Raw genomic sequence first — 17,504 nt, 5'->3', positions numbered from 1 at the left:
CCAGATCATTTTGTTCTCCACTTTTCAGGGTTTATCCTGCAGGAGGTCTCCCGTAATTATAGGATGCTTTTTGTGCGTATATGCTAAGTTGCTTTGGTCATGTCCAGCTCTTTGTGACTCTATGGCAGAAACACCTAGGAGTAACCTGGATGTGTCCCAGGATGGGTACTGGTTAGGTGCGAACAGTGGGATACTAGGCAGCTGTTAGAAATAACTGAGGTAGATGGGTGCATGCTGATATGGGGAGATCTTCAAGATCTATTGAGGAAAAAGCAAGGTGTGTAATTGTGCATTCTTGAGCCAAACTACCAGGGTGTGAATTTAGACCACTCCCACTCCCTCACTAGCTGGATGGCCTTGGACAAGTTATTTGACTTCTCTGTGCCTCAGTTTCCTCATCTCTGAAATGGGAATTGTGATAGGGTTTAATCTCAATTGTTGTTTTTATTTTTTACAAAGTTTAAGTGAATTAATGTTTGTTGTTACACCAGAACTTGGCATGTGATAATTGTTCCATAAGCGTTGGCAGTTATTATTTTGTGTGTTTGTATATGCATAAAATCTTCTGGAAGAGTATTTGAGAAACTTAGCCTTGATTTTCCCCAGGGAAGTGCATCTGAGAGTCAGTCTGGGAGACAGTGTGGGGAGGTAGGCATGCTCTTGGTTTTGTACCCTGGAGACCTGTTTGAACCTTTTACCATGTGTAGCTGTTACCTGCCTGACAGCACTCTGTACAGTTGCCCACCAGAAGGGCCTTTTGGTGCCCCTTGGATCTATGGCTGCTGTCAGACCTGGGCCATCTGAGTCCCCTAGGCCTCGAACCGGGCACCACAGAAGCCTTTTGTCTTGACAGGCTGCATCGGGATCTGGGGCTGGGCCACCTCCCTCGCTTTTTTGGAACTGCAACGACCTGCCTCCTCTCCCCCCACTTGCCGGTGGTAACAGCTGCCGCCCAGTGCCTCCAGGTACCGCTGCCCCCAGCCCCAGCCTTAGTGAGGGGAACAGAGAGTCTGAGGGGGCCTCCTGCTGCCCCGTCTCCCCCAGAGCTCGCCCATGGTCTCTGGCCCCAGCCGGTGGAAGAGGTTCTCGGAGTGGAGGCAGACTTCCTGGAAGCTTCAGGGAGCAGTCACCTGGGAAGGCGGAGTGGCACTGGGGGGCTAGCTTAGGCCCAAATGGCCGTGGCCTCTCTTTTGCAGGAGATCCTGAAAGAGTGTGTAGCTCCCCACATGGCCGACATTGGCTCCGTGACCTCCTCAGCCTCAGGCCCTTCCCAGTACATCGCCAAGATGTTCAGGTGAGGATGCAGCCTCTGCGTGAGGAGGGAGTAAGGTGTGCCTGTCGAGAGCTCCTCATGGTGACAAGGGTTCCTCTTGTCAGCATGGCGGGCCTTGCGCACACTGCCAGAGCGGCGGCTGTCATCTGCGCGCTGGTCACATTCTCGTGAGTGTGGGCTTGGGGGCCTGTCCTCCGCCTCTCAGTACCTCAGGGTCCTCATCAGGCTGACGGAGGTGAGGACTGATGAGGTCTTAAATGTAAAGTCTGCAGGATAGTGCCCACTGTGTAGTCAAGCACCAATAAATAGAAACTACTGGTAGTTCTGTGGTTCCAGGAGATAGGTGCCAGCCCCGTTTTACAGGTTGGGAAGGCTGAGCTGCTAAGTGGCAGCCTGACTGCAGAGTCCGCTCTTAGTGCTGGGCTGCCCTCTACACCACTGTGAGAGGGGCCGTTCACAGAGGCGGCCACCTCGTCCTCCCCGCCACCAGCGAGGAGCCTCGGAGCACCAGGGGGCCCGGGTACCTGGTGTCCCCTCTGGGTCTGTCTGCTCAGCTCTGGGGTGTGCTCTGGGCTCTGTTCCTTGCGAAGACCTGGAGTGAAGTTTCTGGAAAACTGAGTAGAGCTGTTCTACCTCCACCCCACCCCCAACTCCCCTCTTTCCCCACACTGACCCCTATTAGCCATTCTTGCCTGAAGCCTCTGAAGCTCAGCCTTGAGAGATGAACTGACCCCAGTGTGCATAGGCCAGAAAGGGCTGGCGCCCTGCCCGCCTCCACTGTGGCAGCTTCCCTCCCTCTTATCCAGACCACCTGTTCCTACCCCAGCTTCCTACCTCTGGTCAGACTGAGAAAGCATGGGCTTTGGAGGCTCAGTGAAGGGTACTTAGTCTCTCTGAGCCTCAGTTTCCCCATCTGTTGTTGTTGTTCAGTCACTAAGTTGTGTCTGACTCTTTGTGACCCCATGGACTGCAGCATGCCAGGCTTCCCTGTCCTTCACTATCTCCCGGAGGTTGCTCAAACTCAGGTCAATGAGGCCATCCAACCATCTCATCCTCTGTCAACCCCTTCTCCTGCTCTCAATCTTTCCCAGCATCTGAGGATGGAACAAATAACCTCACAGCCTTTTCTGGAAGTGTGAGGATTATATAAATGAGATTCTTAGCATAGAGGGCACTTGATAAATACTAGTTCTCCCCCCTTGGCCTTCCCTGGAGCCCTACCCTCGCTGTGGTCAGTAGTTCCTGGTGCCAGCCATGGACTTGCGTGACCCTGACTGCCCACTCCCTTGGCAGGGCAGTGGAGGAGGGCCTGACGTACAGATTCCATGCAGCATGGAGCTCTGTGCTGCAGCTGCTGTGTGTCTTCTTCGAAGCCTGTGGGAGGCAGGCCCATCCTGTGATGAAGAAGGTGAGTGGGGGAGCGGCTGGGCCAGGGCAGGAGGTGGCGCTGGGGCTGTTAGACCATGACCTCTTGGAGGGGCATGTGTCTCTGTTACGTCTGCACTTCATCCACACTCCCTACCCACCTTCATCCACGCCAAGGGCCCACAGCAGGTGCTCAGTACTGTGTCCCCAGGAAGGTGACTGGGCCAACATGGAAGGAACGAGAAGAGGGACAGAACCCCCCCCCCCACCCCCACCCCCTAATGCCTGCTTGCTAGTCTTGCCTGGAGGTGATGGTTTTAAAACTCACAGGGAACTAGTGTGATTCTTCCTCACCTCTATCTGTTTTGTTTTAATTCTTCAAATTTCCTATAACAAGTGAGCATAGCATGTTAAGCAGCCTTAAGTCCTGGGGAGGTTACTAGGGCCCAGAGGAAGCCATGTAAAGCTCAGGGATCACCCAGAGGTCCTCCTTAGCTCCCGGAGCAGGTGGGGGCCCAAGGACAGGCTGCAGACCTCTCCAGCAGTGGAGCAGCTCCAGGCCTCGTGGGCCCCCCTCACTACCTCCCCCTGATGCTGGTGGGACGAAAGGAGCCGCCTTGGGAGGGTGGGGGCTGCCTTCAGAGGCCTGACCTGGGCGCTACCAGATTAGGTTGGCAAGTCAGACTGCTTGGAGAGGTCCCCGAGGAGTGAGGCTCGCAGCAGGGCTTTGGGGGACCATGGAGAGCCAGAGGGTGCAGCTCTGTCTCGGGGGGCAGACACTCCACAGCACCCAGTAATTTACTAATAGTACGTGCGGGTCTGCACTACCCAAACTTCCCCATTTTTCTAGATAAACTGGAACTCTACATTTGTATGTAAAATCTCCCGATTTTTACATGTTACTAACAAATACAAAATCCTGAGGCATTGAGGAGGGGTCAAGGACAGGTTAACTTTGTTTGTTGGTCCTTGACTTCCAAGGGAGCATAACCTGGGCCCCGCGCTCCTGACCTCATCCTCTTGGAGCCTGTGGCCCAGACTCAGCCGTGGTGCCTGCCCTGCATGCCCGTCTCACGCCTGGTCCTTGTCTCCGTGCTCTAGTGCCTGCAGTCGCTGTGTGACCTGCGCCTCTCCCCCCACTTCCCCCACACGGCAGCTCTGGACCGCGCGGTGGGGGCTGCGGTGGCCAGCATGGGGCCCGAGGTGGTTTTAGAGGCCGTGCCTTTGGAAATCGACGGCTCGGAGTAAGTGCGGCCCTGCCTGGCCTCCATCCCAGCCCCAGGAGAGCCACGCAGCTGGTCTCCTGGGAGGGTGTCCACGCCCTGGGTGGCAGCTCTGTGTGCGATGGTCAGCAGGAGAGGGCGGAACAGGGCCTGTGCTGCTCCGTGCGTCCGCGGAGGACGGCTCCAGGCCGTCACCTCTCTCTCACCGGGCATTCCCTCCCTCTTCCCAGAGAGACTCTGGATTTCCCCCGGAGCTGGCTGCTGCCCGTCATCCGAGACCACGTCCGGGAAACGCGACTTGGTTTCTTTACCGCTTACTTCCTGCCTCTGGCCACCACCCTGAAGAGGAAAGGTACCGTGGGCCCACTGCAGTCCTGGAGGGGTTGGGAAGGGCTCCTGCTCCAGCACCTCAGCCTTCGGATGGGCGGCAGCCTCCCCGGGCCAAGTGGGTGCTTGGCCAGTGCTAGAGCGCCGTCATCAGTGGGGCCTGAGGCATGGCCAGGTCCCCATTACAGGACCCTGCCCTGAGACGGGCAGACAGGGGCCTCATCTCCCACCACGGGAGACAGGTACACACCGATGTACACATGCAGAGCTGTTCCCAGTACACGTCCTGACAGCCCCACATCCCTCAGGGGGGCTCCAGTGAAGGCAGTCATGGTAAAGCCCCCCATGGGACACACAGTGCTCACTATAAGGAAAGACAGACCTGATGTGGGGATGGACTTGTGTAGCCCATGGTGAGCTGAACAGATTATATTCAGATCTCAGCTCGGCCACTCTACAGTTTGGTGATGTCAGGCAGGTTTATCCCCCCCACCTTGGGTCTGCACCTCATCTGTGAAATGAGGACAGTAATTGTGATGGTGTGAGGATTAAATGAATAATCAAAGTGCATGGTACTCATCCTGCCTTGTAGAAAGTTATTCAACAAATGTTGCCAACTTTATTGTCCAGTAAAACAAGGTTTCAGAACAGTATGTATAGTACAGCATACTTTTATGTTTTTAAAAGTGTGCATGTGTTTGGAGAAATGTGACAAAAACAGAAGCGAGGAGGAAGATTGGCGGGGAAAGACGGTGGGCAGACATCGCTTTCTATTTTACACAGGTCTTTTTAGTTTTTCCAAACAAACAGGTATTTGTTTAATAAGTGTTTCATCTGTGGAGCGGAGGAATCACCCAAATTCCTTCTGCATCAGTGGGCTTTTGGTGTAGGTAAAGATGAGGCCTGTTGGCCAGGAGTGTGCCCAGGGTCAGATTGTGTCCTGTGTCACTCTAGCAATGGACCTGGCCCAGGCAGGCAGCACAGTGGAGTCCAAGATCTATGACACGCTACAGTGGCAGGTAAGGGGTCCGCTGGGGGACGTGGGGAGGACAGGTGGGCACAGGGTTGCCGGGCGTCACCTTCCTCGGTCATCCCCTCCCTCTCCAGATCTGGACCCTCCTGCCTGGGTTCTGCACGAGGCCCACGGATGTGGCTGCTGCCTTCAAAGGGCTGGCACGGACTCTGGGCACGGCCATCAGCGAGCGCCCAGACCTGAGGGTCACTGTGTGCCAGGCCCTGCGCACCCTCATCACCAAGGGCTGTGAGGCAGGTACGTGTGGGGTCAGGCCTGGTGGAGGATGGCTGCTGAGGCGTGAGTTCCCTGACCCTGTCTGGCCTGCTCGTTGCCTGAGCTATCACTCATCCTCTGCAAGGATCTGAGTGTCTGCTGGGGACCCGAGGAGTTGATGGGACGCTGAAAACTGCCCCCTTTCTCCCTTTACTCTCAACGTGCTGGCAGTTGTTCAGCCTTTATGTGGGGCTGGTCCTTCGCTGGCCCCATAGACTGGGGTGGCCCCATTCTCTGTGCTCAGGCCTCAGCCTCTCCTGTCCCAGAGAACCCCAGACCTCTGGTCCCATCACAGGTCCCCCAAAAGAAGGCCTCTGGGCTGTAGCCCCAGTGGCCATGGAGGTGGGATCATGTTCTGCCCCTTTTGTGCAAACTTTGGTCTTTCTGCCAGAGGCCGATCGTGCCGAAGTGAGCCGCTTTGCCAAGAACTTTCTGCCCATCCTGTTCAACCTGTACGGGCAGCCTGTTGCAGCCGGAGATACCCCAGCTCCTCGGCGGGCCGTGCTGGAAACCATCAAAACTTACCTCACCATTACTGAGCCTCAGGTGAGCTGGTGGAGGAGCGGGAGGAACGGTCTCCGGTAGGTGAGGGGTGGTTGGGGGTGTTGGAAAGGTTGAGACTCCACCCACCATGACTCACTTGGACCTCTGCCCCCAGAAGAACAGGGGGCCACATGGCAGCAGTGCACTGGGCTTGGGGCCCAAATAGGGAGGAGAGGAGGGGACAGAGACGAGGGGATAGTTCTGTGACCTGCTGCGCTTTGAATTTTCTCTTGTGTGTGTGTGTGTTTGTATTTTCTCCTGAACAACCGTCTCCTTACCCCTTTGGGCTGCCAGCTGGTGAACAGTTTCCTGGAAAAAGCCAGTGAGAAGGTGCTGGACCCCTCTAGCTCTGACTTCACCAGGTGAGTACCCCACTTGAACTGGGGCAACCCAGGGCATGCTAGCAGAAGCCCTGTGTTTCTCTCTGGAATTATTTAGGAACGTCTTGAGGTATTGAATGACCCAGCTCCTCCATGAGGCCTTACCGGCTCCTCCTTCCCAGAGCGGCACTGTAGTCTGCTAGGGATGGGCCAGGACCATGGAGACATGCTGCGCAGGTTCAAATCCCAGCTCTGCCACTTATGAGCTGTGACCTTGGACAAGTTAGTTATCTACTCTGAGCCCTCATCTGTAAAATGGGCATAATGATAGTACCTGCAGTAGAGTTGCTATGAGGATCGAAGGTGTTGACACATGTCAAGTGTCAGGAACAGAAGCTGATATCTTATGAGTGCTGAATTAGGTACAGGCAGTGATTTTTCATGGGCTCCTTCGAGGCCTCTTGTCCTCCTCCCCCTGACCTTGCCCACCTCCTCCGTCCCCAGTAGACACGAGGACACAGATAGTCCACGCCCACGCCCTTCCCCAGCCTCCGCTAAGCCCCTCCTTGGTCTCCTGTCGCCGAGCAGGTTGTCTGTCCTGGACCTGGTTGTGGCCTTGGCGCCCCATGCTGATGAAGCTGCCATCAGCAAGCTCTACTCCACCATCCGGCCCTACCTAGAGGTGAGCCATGGAGGCCAGGAGCCCCGCACGACCACACCTGGGGCAAATGGGGGCTCCTTGTGGTGTGTGTGTGTAGGGGGATGTCTCTCTGTCTCTATGCCTTGCTGCCACCCAAGACTGGGTCTTCATCTAGTTTCTTGTGGCATGGCTGCCCTCTGTACCTATCTAGTCCTAGATTCTTGTCATGTGGATGCCATGTTGAGGCCTCAGCTGCTCAAAGATGCCCCTTGCAGAACTGAGACCTAACTCACTCACTGGGCCCATCCCCGCCTGGCCTACCCTTCACTCCACCCAACCTCATCCCCCTGCTGCCACTCAGGCCTCATTAGGTGGCTTTAAGAGTTCCAGACACAGCAGCCCTTGTGGGCCTTAGCCCGTCCCCTGCCTGCTGCGGCTAACCGCCAGGCAAGAGTCAGGCCAGCATGACCTCCTGAAAACTGTCACCACTGCAATGTGTAATAAGCAGTTACCCAGCAGTGTGAGCAGTGCCCTGGTGGAACGTGCAGGCGGACACACGTCTAGGGCAGGGTCACCCCACCTCCAGAGAGGTGTCCCTGGAAGAGCAGAAGGGAGGGAGGGGGGCTTCACTTCCCCTGGCGTCCCCTGCCTGGCCCAGAGTCAACCTCTCACCGTCTCTGGTCTCCCTCCCCTCTAGTGGGGTGTCACAAGCTCCAGAGGGCGGGCTTTGCTGGGTCCCCTCCAGGGCCGGTCGCAGCTCATGTGGCTGCTCTGTGGGTGTTACTGGCCTGAGTGACGGTTGCGGCGGGTGGATGGATGGGAGGCCGCCCCAGCCTCCTTTCTCACCCTGTCCATCACACACCTTCCCAGAGCAAGGCCCACGGGGTACAGAAGAAGGCCTACCGTGTGCTGGAGGAGGTGTGCGCCAGCCCCCAGGGCCCCGGGGCCCGCTTCGTGCAGAGCCACCTGGACGACCTGAAGAAGACCCTGCTGGACTCGCTGCGGAGCACCTCCTCGCCCGCCAAGAGGGTGAGGACTCTAGGGGCCCCACTCCGCCCGAGGGTGGATGGGCAACACTGGGGGAGGACCTGCCTGGAGACACTTTAGGGGGCTTCCGGGGTGAAGGTGGCATTGAGGGTCCTGACTGTTATCGCCCTGTCCTGCAGCCCCGTTTGAAGTGCCTCATACATATTGTGAAGAAGCTTTCGGCTGAGCATGAGGAATTCATCAGTGCCCTTGTCCCGGAGGTGAGGGGTGTGGGGGGTGGGAGAGATGGAGTGCATGTGTGAATGTGGCTCCTGAAGGTCTGCTGGGATCCGGGAGGGCAGATTTGGGAGTGGGAGTGGCCGGGGAGCATGAGCGCCCTTACCTGGTCCCTCTGCCTCAGGCTGCCAGCCCTGGGGTGGCCAGCTTGGGGAGCCCGTGCTAATGGGGCTGTCCTGGCAGGTGATCCTCTGTACCAAGGAGGTCTCGGTGGGAGCTCGGAAGAATGCTTTCGCGCTGCTGGTGGAGATGGGCCACGCTTTCCTTCGGTTTGGCCCAAACCAGGAAGGTGAGGCCTGGGTGACCTGGGGCTGGGATGGATGCTCTGCTCCCAGCCTGGGGGAGGAGGCACCCCTCAGCCACTAGTCAGAGAGATGAGGTAGTGTGAGCTGTCTGGCCCTGGCCCCGGGCAGGCTGCTCCTCTCTGGCTGGAATTCCTCCTTCCTGGTGGGCCCATGATGCAGCGCACACAGGGGGCTCTGCCCCGGCAACTCCTCCTGCTCTCTGCCCCCCAGAGGCCCTGCAGCGCTACCTCGTCCTCATTTACCCCGGCCTCGTGGGCGCAGTGACCATGGTCAGCTGCAGCATCCTGGCCCTGACCCACCTCCTCTTCGAGTTTAAAGGTAAAGGCTATTTCCTTGAAGGCCTGGGAAGCCCTCGGGGTAGGACAATGCCCAGGAAGTCAGGACAGGGTGGCTGCCAGAATGGAGAGTGGTCCTGGGAGGGAGGATAAAGAGCTGGACCTGAGCCCAGCTGCCTCCCACCTTCTCTGCTGCCTAGCTCGGCCTTCCTCCTTCCGCAGCTGCCAGTATTCTACTGTCAGAGTCCCGGAGGGTAGGGGTAGGGGGCGGTTAGATCCCTTGCCCAGATCTTAGTTAAGGTTCTGCTTATCAGCCTTGTGAAACCCTGAACAAACTCAGAATTCTCCTGGAACCTTACTCTCTCATCTCTAAAACAGGGGAAAAGCATAGCACCTGTTCATAGGGTGGCTGAGGGACTAGAGGAGATATGGAAAGGGTCTAGTCCTTTGCCGGGCACACTGAAGCCCCTCAGGGGTCAACTCCCACTCTTCTGGCCCCGCTGGGGCCTGGGGTCTGCGTGGGGTTCCCGGTGTCCCTGACAGTGGCCCTCTGGCCACCACAGGTCTAATGGGCACCAGCACAGTGGAGCAGCTGCTGGAGAACGTGTGTCTGCTCCTGGCCTCGCGTACCCGCGACGTGGTGAAGTCGGCGCTGGGCTTCATCAAGGTGGCAGTGGTCGTCATGGACGTGGTGTGCCTGGCCAAGCACGTGCAGCTGGTGGTGAGCGTCCCCTTCCCCTCGGCCGTGGCAACATGGCCCGAGGGCTGCCGGCAGAGACCCAGTGGGGCCTTGAGGACAGGCGGCTTCAGACACTTTTTTAGCCACATGCTGTCTTGTGCAGCAGAAGGTCGTGCAGGAGCCCTGGAGGGGCTGGTGGTGGAGGTAAAGGGGCACAGCGCCCCGGCCGCCTCTTGTCATCCCCCCACGGCCCTTCCATAGCAGCATGGGGGGGCTCTGCAGGGCAGGGCCAGTGGGTAGGGCCACCCCTTGTCTTAGATGGCCAACCAAGGCCAGATTTCCCCTGTCCACAGCGCAGGTGAGAGTAGTCCTGGGAACAGAGCTGCAGTCTGGGCTTTCCTTGGGCAGCCCCCAAAGCTCCCTTTGCATTTTCCCTCTTCATTGTGATCTTCTGGGTTTGAGAAGACTCCTTTGGATGCCCCTGCTGGTATCGGGTCCCTGAAGAACCCTCTGGTGCTGGGTCCCTGGCCCCCTCCTGTTGGGCACAAGGGGTGCAGCAAGCTGGGACTGTCTTCTGAGCCCACTGTCCCCTGCGCCCGCCACCTCACTTTCCCACTTGCAGCTGGGTTGAGTCACATCAGGGCTCTCAATTGCCTTTGCATCTGGCCTTGGGTTGGGTCAAGGCAAGAAGGGGCAGATGAGAGGCAGGACAGCCTACCCCCTCCCGCTAAAGCCTGCCACCTAACTGGGGCCATGGATTGGCGGAACGGTCTAGGCGGTGACTTGTCTGTGAGTGACAGGGGTCAATACAAGCTTGAGAGGAGCCCCATGAGGGACACCGCAGATGACACCTGCTGGCCACACGGTTCTCAGTCCAGACCTCATGAAGGCTGGAGAGAGGTCCAGCCAGAGATTAATACAGAGAAGCAGACAGGAAGCGTGGAACCAGGGGAAGCCCGTGGGGTGGGGGACAAACCGGGCCGGGTGCCTCCTCCCCTCAATCCTGCGCTCTGCCCCGCAGATGGGCGCCATCGGAAAGCTCTCAGACGACATGCGGCGGCACTTCCGCATGAAGCTTCGGAACCTGTTCACCAAGTTCATCCGCAAGTTCGGGTCTGTGCCCTGACCGGGAGGGAGCGGGGGAGAAGTGGAGGGACTTCCAGTCCCACCAGGACCGCTGCCAAGAAGGCACTGGGCCAGGGCACTGGAAGGGCTCCGGCTGGACCCCTCACTCTGGACCACACTGTCTGTCCGCAGCACCTCACTGCTCACCTGTGTGTCCCCCTCACCCCCCAGGTTCGAGCTGGTGAAGAAACTGCTGCCAGAGGAGTACCACAAAGTCCTGGTAAACATCCGGAAAGCAGAGTCCCGGGCCAAGAAACACCGGGCCCTCAACCAGGCCTCCGTGGAAGAGGAAGAAGAGGAGGAGGAGGAACCCGTCCAGGGCAAAGGCGACAGGTGAGCCCTGTGGCTAGGTCCTGGGGACCTGGTCTCCCCCCGCCTGAAGCCTGCCCAGGCCGTGCCCAGCCACCCTGCCTCTCCTGGAGCTCCCTGACTTGGGGCTTCTCTATCCTTAGCATCGAGGAGATTTTGGCCGACTCCGAGGATGAGGAAGATGAGGAGGAGGAGCGGAGTCGGGGCAAGGAGCAGCGGAGACTGGCCCGCCAGAGGAGCCGGGCGTGGCTGAAGGAGGGAGGCGGGGACGAGCCCCTCAACTTCCTGGACCCCAAGGTGGCCCAGCGAGTCCTGGGTGAGCAAGAAGTGGCTGGCCCATGGGCGCAGAGGACAGGCTTGCCTCGGGCCAAGTTCGGAAGTAGGATGGCCTCTAGGGAGGCCAGCGGGCACCCTCACCTCTCACATACACACACGGTTGTGCTGCGGGTTCCCACCCAAGGCACAGACCTGGGCCTTGAGGGTTATGATGAGGGTGTGAGCAAGTTAGGACTGGCCTGCCACCTCTTCACCGCCTGACTCTGCCCCACCAGCCACGCAGCCTGGGCCGGGCCGGGGCAAGAAGAAGGACCACGGCTTCAAGGTGAGCGCCGATGGCCGGTTGATCATCCGAGAGGAGGAGGATGCCAACGCCAAGATGGAGGAAGAGGAAGGCGCCAAAGGTGGGTGCCCCCGCGGGAGGGGCCAAGGCTGCATGCATTTGCTTATGCGTCCATTCACTCATCTGGTCATTCAGTCAGTGACCATCTTTGGGGAAGCATAGGTGAAAACAGATATAAGGAGCTTGTATCTCAGGCAACTTTTTTTTGTTTCTCAAGTTTTTTGAGTTTCTCAAACTTTGCTGACCACATTAAGAAATCTTTTTATGTTGTAACTCAGCTACTTATTCAATACTTCATAATTCAAACAAAACTTTCAAAAGGCAGTACTTCCTCTTAGCCTGTGTCATACACTCTCTTGATCTCTCTTCTGTTTTGTTCTATTTGCTTATCCTCCTCCTCTAAAAAAAAATTTTTTTTTAAATTCCAAGTGTAAACTTGGCTGAGGTCTGGAAGTTCATTTAGAGCTTGAAAAGAGCCAGCCCCTCCCAACTTCCCGAGTCACTGTCTCCTGTTGTCCAGGGCAGCTCAGGTGTAACACCTCCAAGTCCTGTTTGGTCTTTCCTGTTCCCTCTCTGCACATTTCTCTCTCCGTATCACGTAAGATCACAAAAGCCTAGGTCTTCTAAAATTTACGTCTTCCTCTTTATTTTGGTTCTCACCGCCGGCATACTGCAGCCTCTCAACTAGCGCTGTCACCGCTGCCCGTGCCGCTAGACTGACCAGCTATGTGACGGTGGACAGTCCCTTAACCTCCCTGTGCCTCAGTTTCCTCACCCCACAGTGGGTGTAACACCAGCACTGACCTCAGAGGGTGGTTGTAAAGATGAAATGGTAGACTTGCTGGGGGTGGATGTGGAGACACTAATTCTCTCCTGATCTGGCCTCTCACTGCCCCCTTCTCATCTCAGTGTATCCCATCTCCTTGCTCCCTTCTTGCATGGATTCCTGACACTGAATGTGCCCCGCCTCGGCCCCCCCTCCATCTTCCCAGACCCTCTCCACTCTAAGATCAAGTGCAAGTCCTTAATGTGGCCTTCCCACAGTCCCTTGGCCTTAGCTGTGTTCCCTCAGAACTCCCCACAAGCCCAGGGACCACCCAGGTTCCATACTTGGTCACACGCTTCCTGTGACATTGGGTTCAGTTCACTTTGTCTTCCTTCCAGCTGATCAATTTCAAAGTTCTCTCTCTTGTGTTTTTCTTTTTTTTTTTTTTCCTTCCTGCTGCACCACGTGACATGCAGGATCTGAGTTCCCCAACCAGAGATGGAACCCATGCCCCTTGTGGTGGAAGCACAGAGTTCTAACCACTGGACCACCAGGGAATTCCCTAACTATTTTTGAAGTGTACCGTTCACTCACATTGTTGCACAGCCCGTCTCCAGAACTCTTCATCTCGCAAAACTGAAACTCTTGTTCACGTGAAATGGCAACTCCCCGCTTCCCCCTCCCCCAGCCCCTGACAGCCACCATTCTGGTTTTTGTCTGAATTAATGTGAATTTGAATATGAATTGAGGTACCTCATATAAGTGGAATCATTCAATGTTTGTGCTTTTGTGACTGGCTTATTTCACTTAGCATAATGTCCTCAAGGTTCGTCCATGTCATAGCTCGTGTCAGAATTTCCTTCTTTTTGAAGGCTGACCTTGTTCTGTTGTACATCTAGACCGCATTTTGTTTGTTCATCATCCAATAGTGGACATAAGCATTGCTTCCACTTTCTGACTATTGTAAATAGTGCTGCTATGTACATAAATGTACAAATATCCCTTCAGGATCCTGCTTTCAATTCTCTTGGGTATATGCCCAGAAGTGGATCATGTGGTAGTTCTGTCTTTAATTTTTTGAGGAACTGCCATACTGTTTTCTTCAACAACTGTACCGTTTTACATTCCTGCACATCCTCACCAACACTTGCTGTTTCGTATTTTGTTGATAGTATACATCTTGGAGTGTTTGAAGTGGTATCTCATGGTAGTTTTGATTTGTATTTCCTCAATGATTAGTGATGTTTAGCGTCTTTTCATGTTTGTTGTCCATTTGTCTTTTCGAAGAAATGTCTACTCGAGTCCTTTGTGCATTTTTGAATTGGGTTGTTTGTTTCCTATTTAGCTGTAGAAGTTCTTTCTCTATCGTGGAGTTCAGTTCAGTTCAGTCTCTCAGTCGTGTCCGACTCTTTGCGACCCCATGGACCGCAGCACGCCAGGCCTCCCTGTTCATCACTAACTCCCGGAGTTTACCCAAACTCATGTCCATTGAGTCGGTGATGCCATCCAGCCATCTCATCCTCTGTTGTCCCCTTCTCCTCCTGCCTTCAATCCTTCCCAACATCAGGGTCTTTTCAAATGAGTCAGCTCTTTGAATCAGGTGGCCAAAATATTGGCGTTTCAGCTTCAAGATCAGTCCTTCCAATGAACACCCAGGACTGATTTCCTTTAGGATGGACTGGTTGGATCTCCTTGCAGTCCAATGGACTCTCAAGAGTCTTCTCCAATACCACATTCAAAAGCATCAATTCTTCTGTGCTCAGCTTTCTTTATAGTCCAACTCTCACATCCATACACGACTACTGGAAAAACCATAGCCTTGACTAGATGGACCTTTGTTGACAAAGTAATGTCTCTGCTTTTTAATATGCTGTCTAGGTTGGTCATAACTTTCCTTCCAAGGAGTAAGTATCTTTTAATTTCATGGCTGCAATCACCATCTGCAGTGATTTTGGAACCCAAAAAAGTCAGCCACTGTTTCCACTGTTTCCCCATCTATTTGCCATGAAGTGATGGGACTGGATGCCATGATCTTAGTTTTCTGAATGTTGAGCTTTAAGCCAACTTTTTCACTCTCCTCTTTCCCTTTCATCAAGAGGCTCTTTAGTTCTTCTTCACTTTCTGCCATAATGGTGGTGTCATCTGCATATCTGAGGTTATTGATATTTCTCCCAGCAATCTTGATTTCAGCTTGTGCTTCCTCCAGCCGAGCATTTCTCATGATGTACTCTGCATATAAGTTAAATAAGCAGGTTGACAATATACAGCCTTGACATACTCCTTTTCCTATTTTGAACCAGTCTGTTGTTCCATGTCCAGTTCTAACTGTTGCTTCAGTCAAAGGCTTTGGCATAGTCAATAAAGCAGAAATAGATGTTTTCTGAAACTCTCTTGCTTTTTTGATGATCCAGTGGATGTTGGCAATTTGATCTCTGGTTCCTCTGCCTTTTCTAAAACCAGCTTGACCATCTGGAAGTTCACGGTTCATGTATTGTTGAAGCCTGGCTTGGAGAATTTTGAGCATTACTTTACTAGCGTGTGAGATGAGTGCAATTGTGCAGTAGTTTGAGTATTCTTTGGCATTGCATTTCTTTGTGATTGGAATGAAAACTGACCTTTTCCAGTCCTGTGACCACTGCTGAGTTTTCTAAATTTGCTGACATATTGAGTGCAGCACTTGCATAGCATCATCTTTTAGGATTTGAAATAGCTCAACTGGAATTCCATCACTTCCACTAGCTTTGTTCATAGTGATAACTTCCTAAGGCCCACTTGACTTCACATTACAGGATGTCTGGCTCTAGGTGAGTGATCACACCATCATGATTATCTGGGTTGTGAAGATCTTTTTTGTATAGTTCTGTGTATTTTTGCCACCTCTTCTTAATATCTTCTACTTCTGTTAGGTCCATACCATTTCTGTCCTTTATTGAGCACATCTTTACATGAAATGTTCCCTTGGTATCTCTAATTTTCTTGAAGAGATCTCTAGTCTTTCCTATTCTATTGTTTTCCTCTATTTCTTTGCATTGATCACTGAGGAAGGCTTTCTTATCTCTCTTTGCTGTTCTTTGGAACTCTGCATTCAAATGGGTATATCTTTCCTTTTCTTCTTTGCTTTTCGCTTCTCTTCTTTTCACAATCTTTTACTATCTTGGAGAGTAACCGTTTATCAGATGTATGATTTGTAAATACTTTCGTATCCTCCAGGCTGCCTTTTCATCCTGGGACCTTCATCTTTGACACACACAAGTGTAACATTTTTAATGGAGCTTAATTTATTTATCTTTATTTTTGTTGCCTGAGCTTTTTGTTGGTTCACGCTTCTTTATGTCCCCACACATGGGGAGGTGAAAGATTCTCAAGTAGGGGAACTGGCAGTCTTCCTAGAGAAGTGGAGTGTATGCAGGAGTGCCTGGCTCCCCGGGAAACCTGGCACTTTCTTAGAGTATCCAAAGAAAAAGCTGTATTTACTTTAGAAGTCGGGTCACCACTTCCTGGAGGGACTTTTGTCCAGGGGGCCCAGGATGGGGAGGAGGATAGGGCAGGAGTCAGGATCTCGTCCTCCACAGGACCAGTCTCCTGGGGCTGCAGTTGGCAGCCCCCGCAGCCTGACGAGCCGGGAGGAGGCAGGTTGAAATTTGTGGGCTTCGGGAAGACGGAGTGGGGAGGTCCCTGCATGATCACAGACCTCTCTCTTTTTGGCTCCAGGGGAGGATGAGGAGATGGTTGACCTGATGGAAGACGTAGGCGTCAAGAGTGTGAGTAGTCATTCCTGCTGCTACAGGGCCGGGGCCCTCAGACCTAAGCCTTGGGCCTCATAGCTTCTCGCCATCTCCCTGCTCCACAGAGTCACCTGCCTTGCTTCCTGACTTCTCAGTGGAGCCTTGGGAGTGCGCATAGCAGGCAGTCTGGAGCTTGCGATGTCACGGCCAACCCCTTTGCAGGGCATGGTGGGCGCTCGGGTCCCCTGAAGCACCTGGTGCTTCCTTCGGTGTTGGCTGCGCTGTCACCAGGAAGGGAGAGAGACGGTCCCTTGTCTCTCCCCCGAGGGCATATGCTGTGCAGGCAGCAGGGGCAGTAGCCAGCCTCCGAGCTGCCACGGGCCGGCTCCACGTGGGGTCGGGTACCTACCGCTGGGGAGTGCCAAGGGCCCCATGTGTCGCCTCACTGATCCTCCCAGGAGGTGGGGACTCTATCATTCCTGTTTCCAGAGGTAGGTAAGCAGCCTGCCCAAGGTCACAGGGGTTGTTAAAAGTGTAAGCCCACGTCTGCACTGCCTAGCTGTGTGACCTTGCGTGGTTACTTGCCCTCTCTGAGCTTCAGTGTCATCATCTGTAAGTGGGGGATCAAGTGCTTGGCAGGGAACCTTTTCTGCTAATGCAGGCGATGACTGCTTTTACTGCTGCCCTTAGCGAGTATGATCATGTCCCCTTGTTCATGAACTTTGCTTGTTGCTTCTTTATAGAAAAAGCACCAGAAGCTTAAGCAGAAAGAGGCTGATGACGAAGAGCTGGAGATGCCCCCTCAGTACCAAGGTGAGGCTTCCTGTCTTCTCTGTTGGAGCAGGTGCACTGTCATCTGCACTAGGCTGAGTGTGTTGCAGGGAGAGCCAAGAGATTGCAAGGCCTGGTTGCACTCAGGTGACACCAGCAAAGTTTGCCTGATACGTCACCTAAGACTGGGCTGAGGACCAGGGGACCTGGGGGTTAGATCTGTGTACAGATCCCCCAGCCCCTCTGGGAAGCCTCTAAGCCCACCCACCCAAGATTTTCTGAGACTTGCAGCCCACCCTTCTGAGGGGTGTCTCTTATGCGGCCTTGGGTCAGGCCAGATTAGTCCTGTGCTGGGGGTGGCAGTTGAGAGGCCTGCCCAGGGAGTCCCCCTGTGCAGTTGTTCCTGAGCTCCTGGAGTAGCTGCTAGAGGTACCAAGGTGGCTGCCCAAAGCCAGGGGAGGTCTCACCTCTGCCTCCATCCCCCCAGGCAGCCCCTGCAGGGTCCCTGCTCCCAGGCCCTTGCTCTGCATCTGGAGTTCTAGGGCCTTGTGTAGGAAGTCCCCGATCCCAGTAGCAAGTGTTTGCTCACAGCCCCATGGCATCAACCAGTAGAAGAATGCCATGGCTCCTTCCACTTCTTGGCCCCGCAGGCCACATCCCAGCTCACCTCCTCTGCTCTAAGAAGGTG

General features: G+C 54.6%; 1 protein-coding gene across 1 annotated transcript in view; it reads left to right on the top strand.

Moving 5' to 3' along the window:
* Positions 1–17,504, top strand: part of RRP12 (ribosomal RNA processing 12 homolog) — a 28,607-nt gene that overhangs the window by 9,066 nt on the left and 2,037 nt on the right. Inside the window, exons 11-31 of the mRNA XM_043926495.1 lie at positions 854–965; positions 1,197–1,294; positions 2,567–2,681; positions 3,740–3,882; positions 4,092–4,213; positions 5,143–5,207; positions 5,296–5,458; positions 5,868–6,022; positions 6,314–6,381; positions 6,928–7,021; positions 7,850–8,008; positions 8,146–8,226; positions 8,426–8,531; positions 8,758–8,865; positions 9,386–9,543; positions 10,523–10,614; positions 10,798–10,959; positions 11,079–11,251; positions 11,487–11,615; positions 16,032–16,081; positions 16,789–16,858. Coding sequence (XP_043782430.1) covers positions 854–965; positions 1,197–1,294; positions 2,567–2,681; positions 3,740–3,882; positions 4,092–4,213; positions 5,143–5,207; positions 5,296–5,458; positions 5,868–6,022; positions 6,314–6,381; positions 6,928–7,021; positions 7,850–8,008; positions 8,146–8,226; positions 8,426–8,531; positions 8,758–8,865; positions 9,386–9,543; positions 10,523–10,614; positions 10,798–10,959; positions 11,079–11,251; positions 11,487–11,615; positions 16,032–16,081; positions 16,789–16,858 — 2,423 coding nt within the window. The remainder of the gene's footprint in view (positions 1–853; positions 966–1,196; positions 1,295–2,566; positions 2,682–3,739; positions 3,883–4,091; positions 4,214–5,142; positions 5,208–5,295; positions 5,459–5,867; positions 6,023–6,313; positions 6,382–6,927; positions 7,022–7,849; positions 8,009–8,145; positions 8,227–8,425; positions 8,532–8,757; positions 8,866–9,385; positions 9,544–10,522; positions 10,615–10,797; positions 10,960–11,078; positions 11,252–11,486; positions 11,616–16,031; positions 16,082–16,788; positions 16,859–17,504) is intronic.

This window comes from Cervus elaphus, chromosome 15, assembly GCF_910594005.1.
Source record: "Cervus elaphus chromosome 15, mCerEla1.1, whole genome shotgun sequence".
Lineage (NCBI taxonomy): Eukaryota > Metazoa > Chordata > Mammalia > Artiodactyla > Cervidae > Cervus > Cervus elaphus.
The sequence above is the reverse complement of the archived record's forward strand: the minus strand, read 5'-3'. Positions and strand labels throughout refer to the sequence as shown.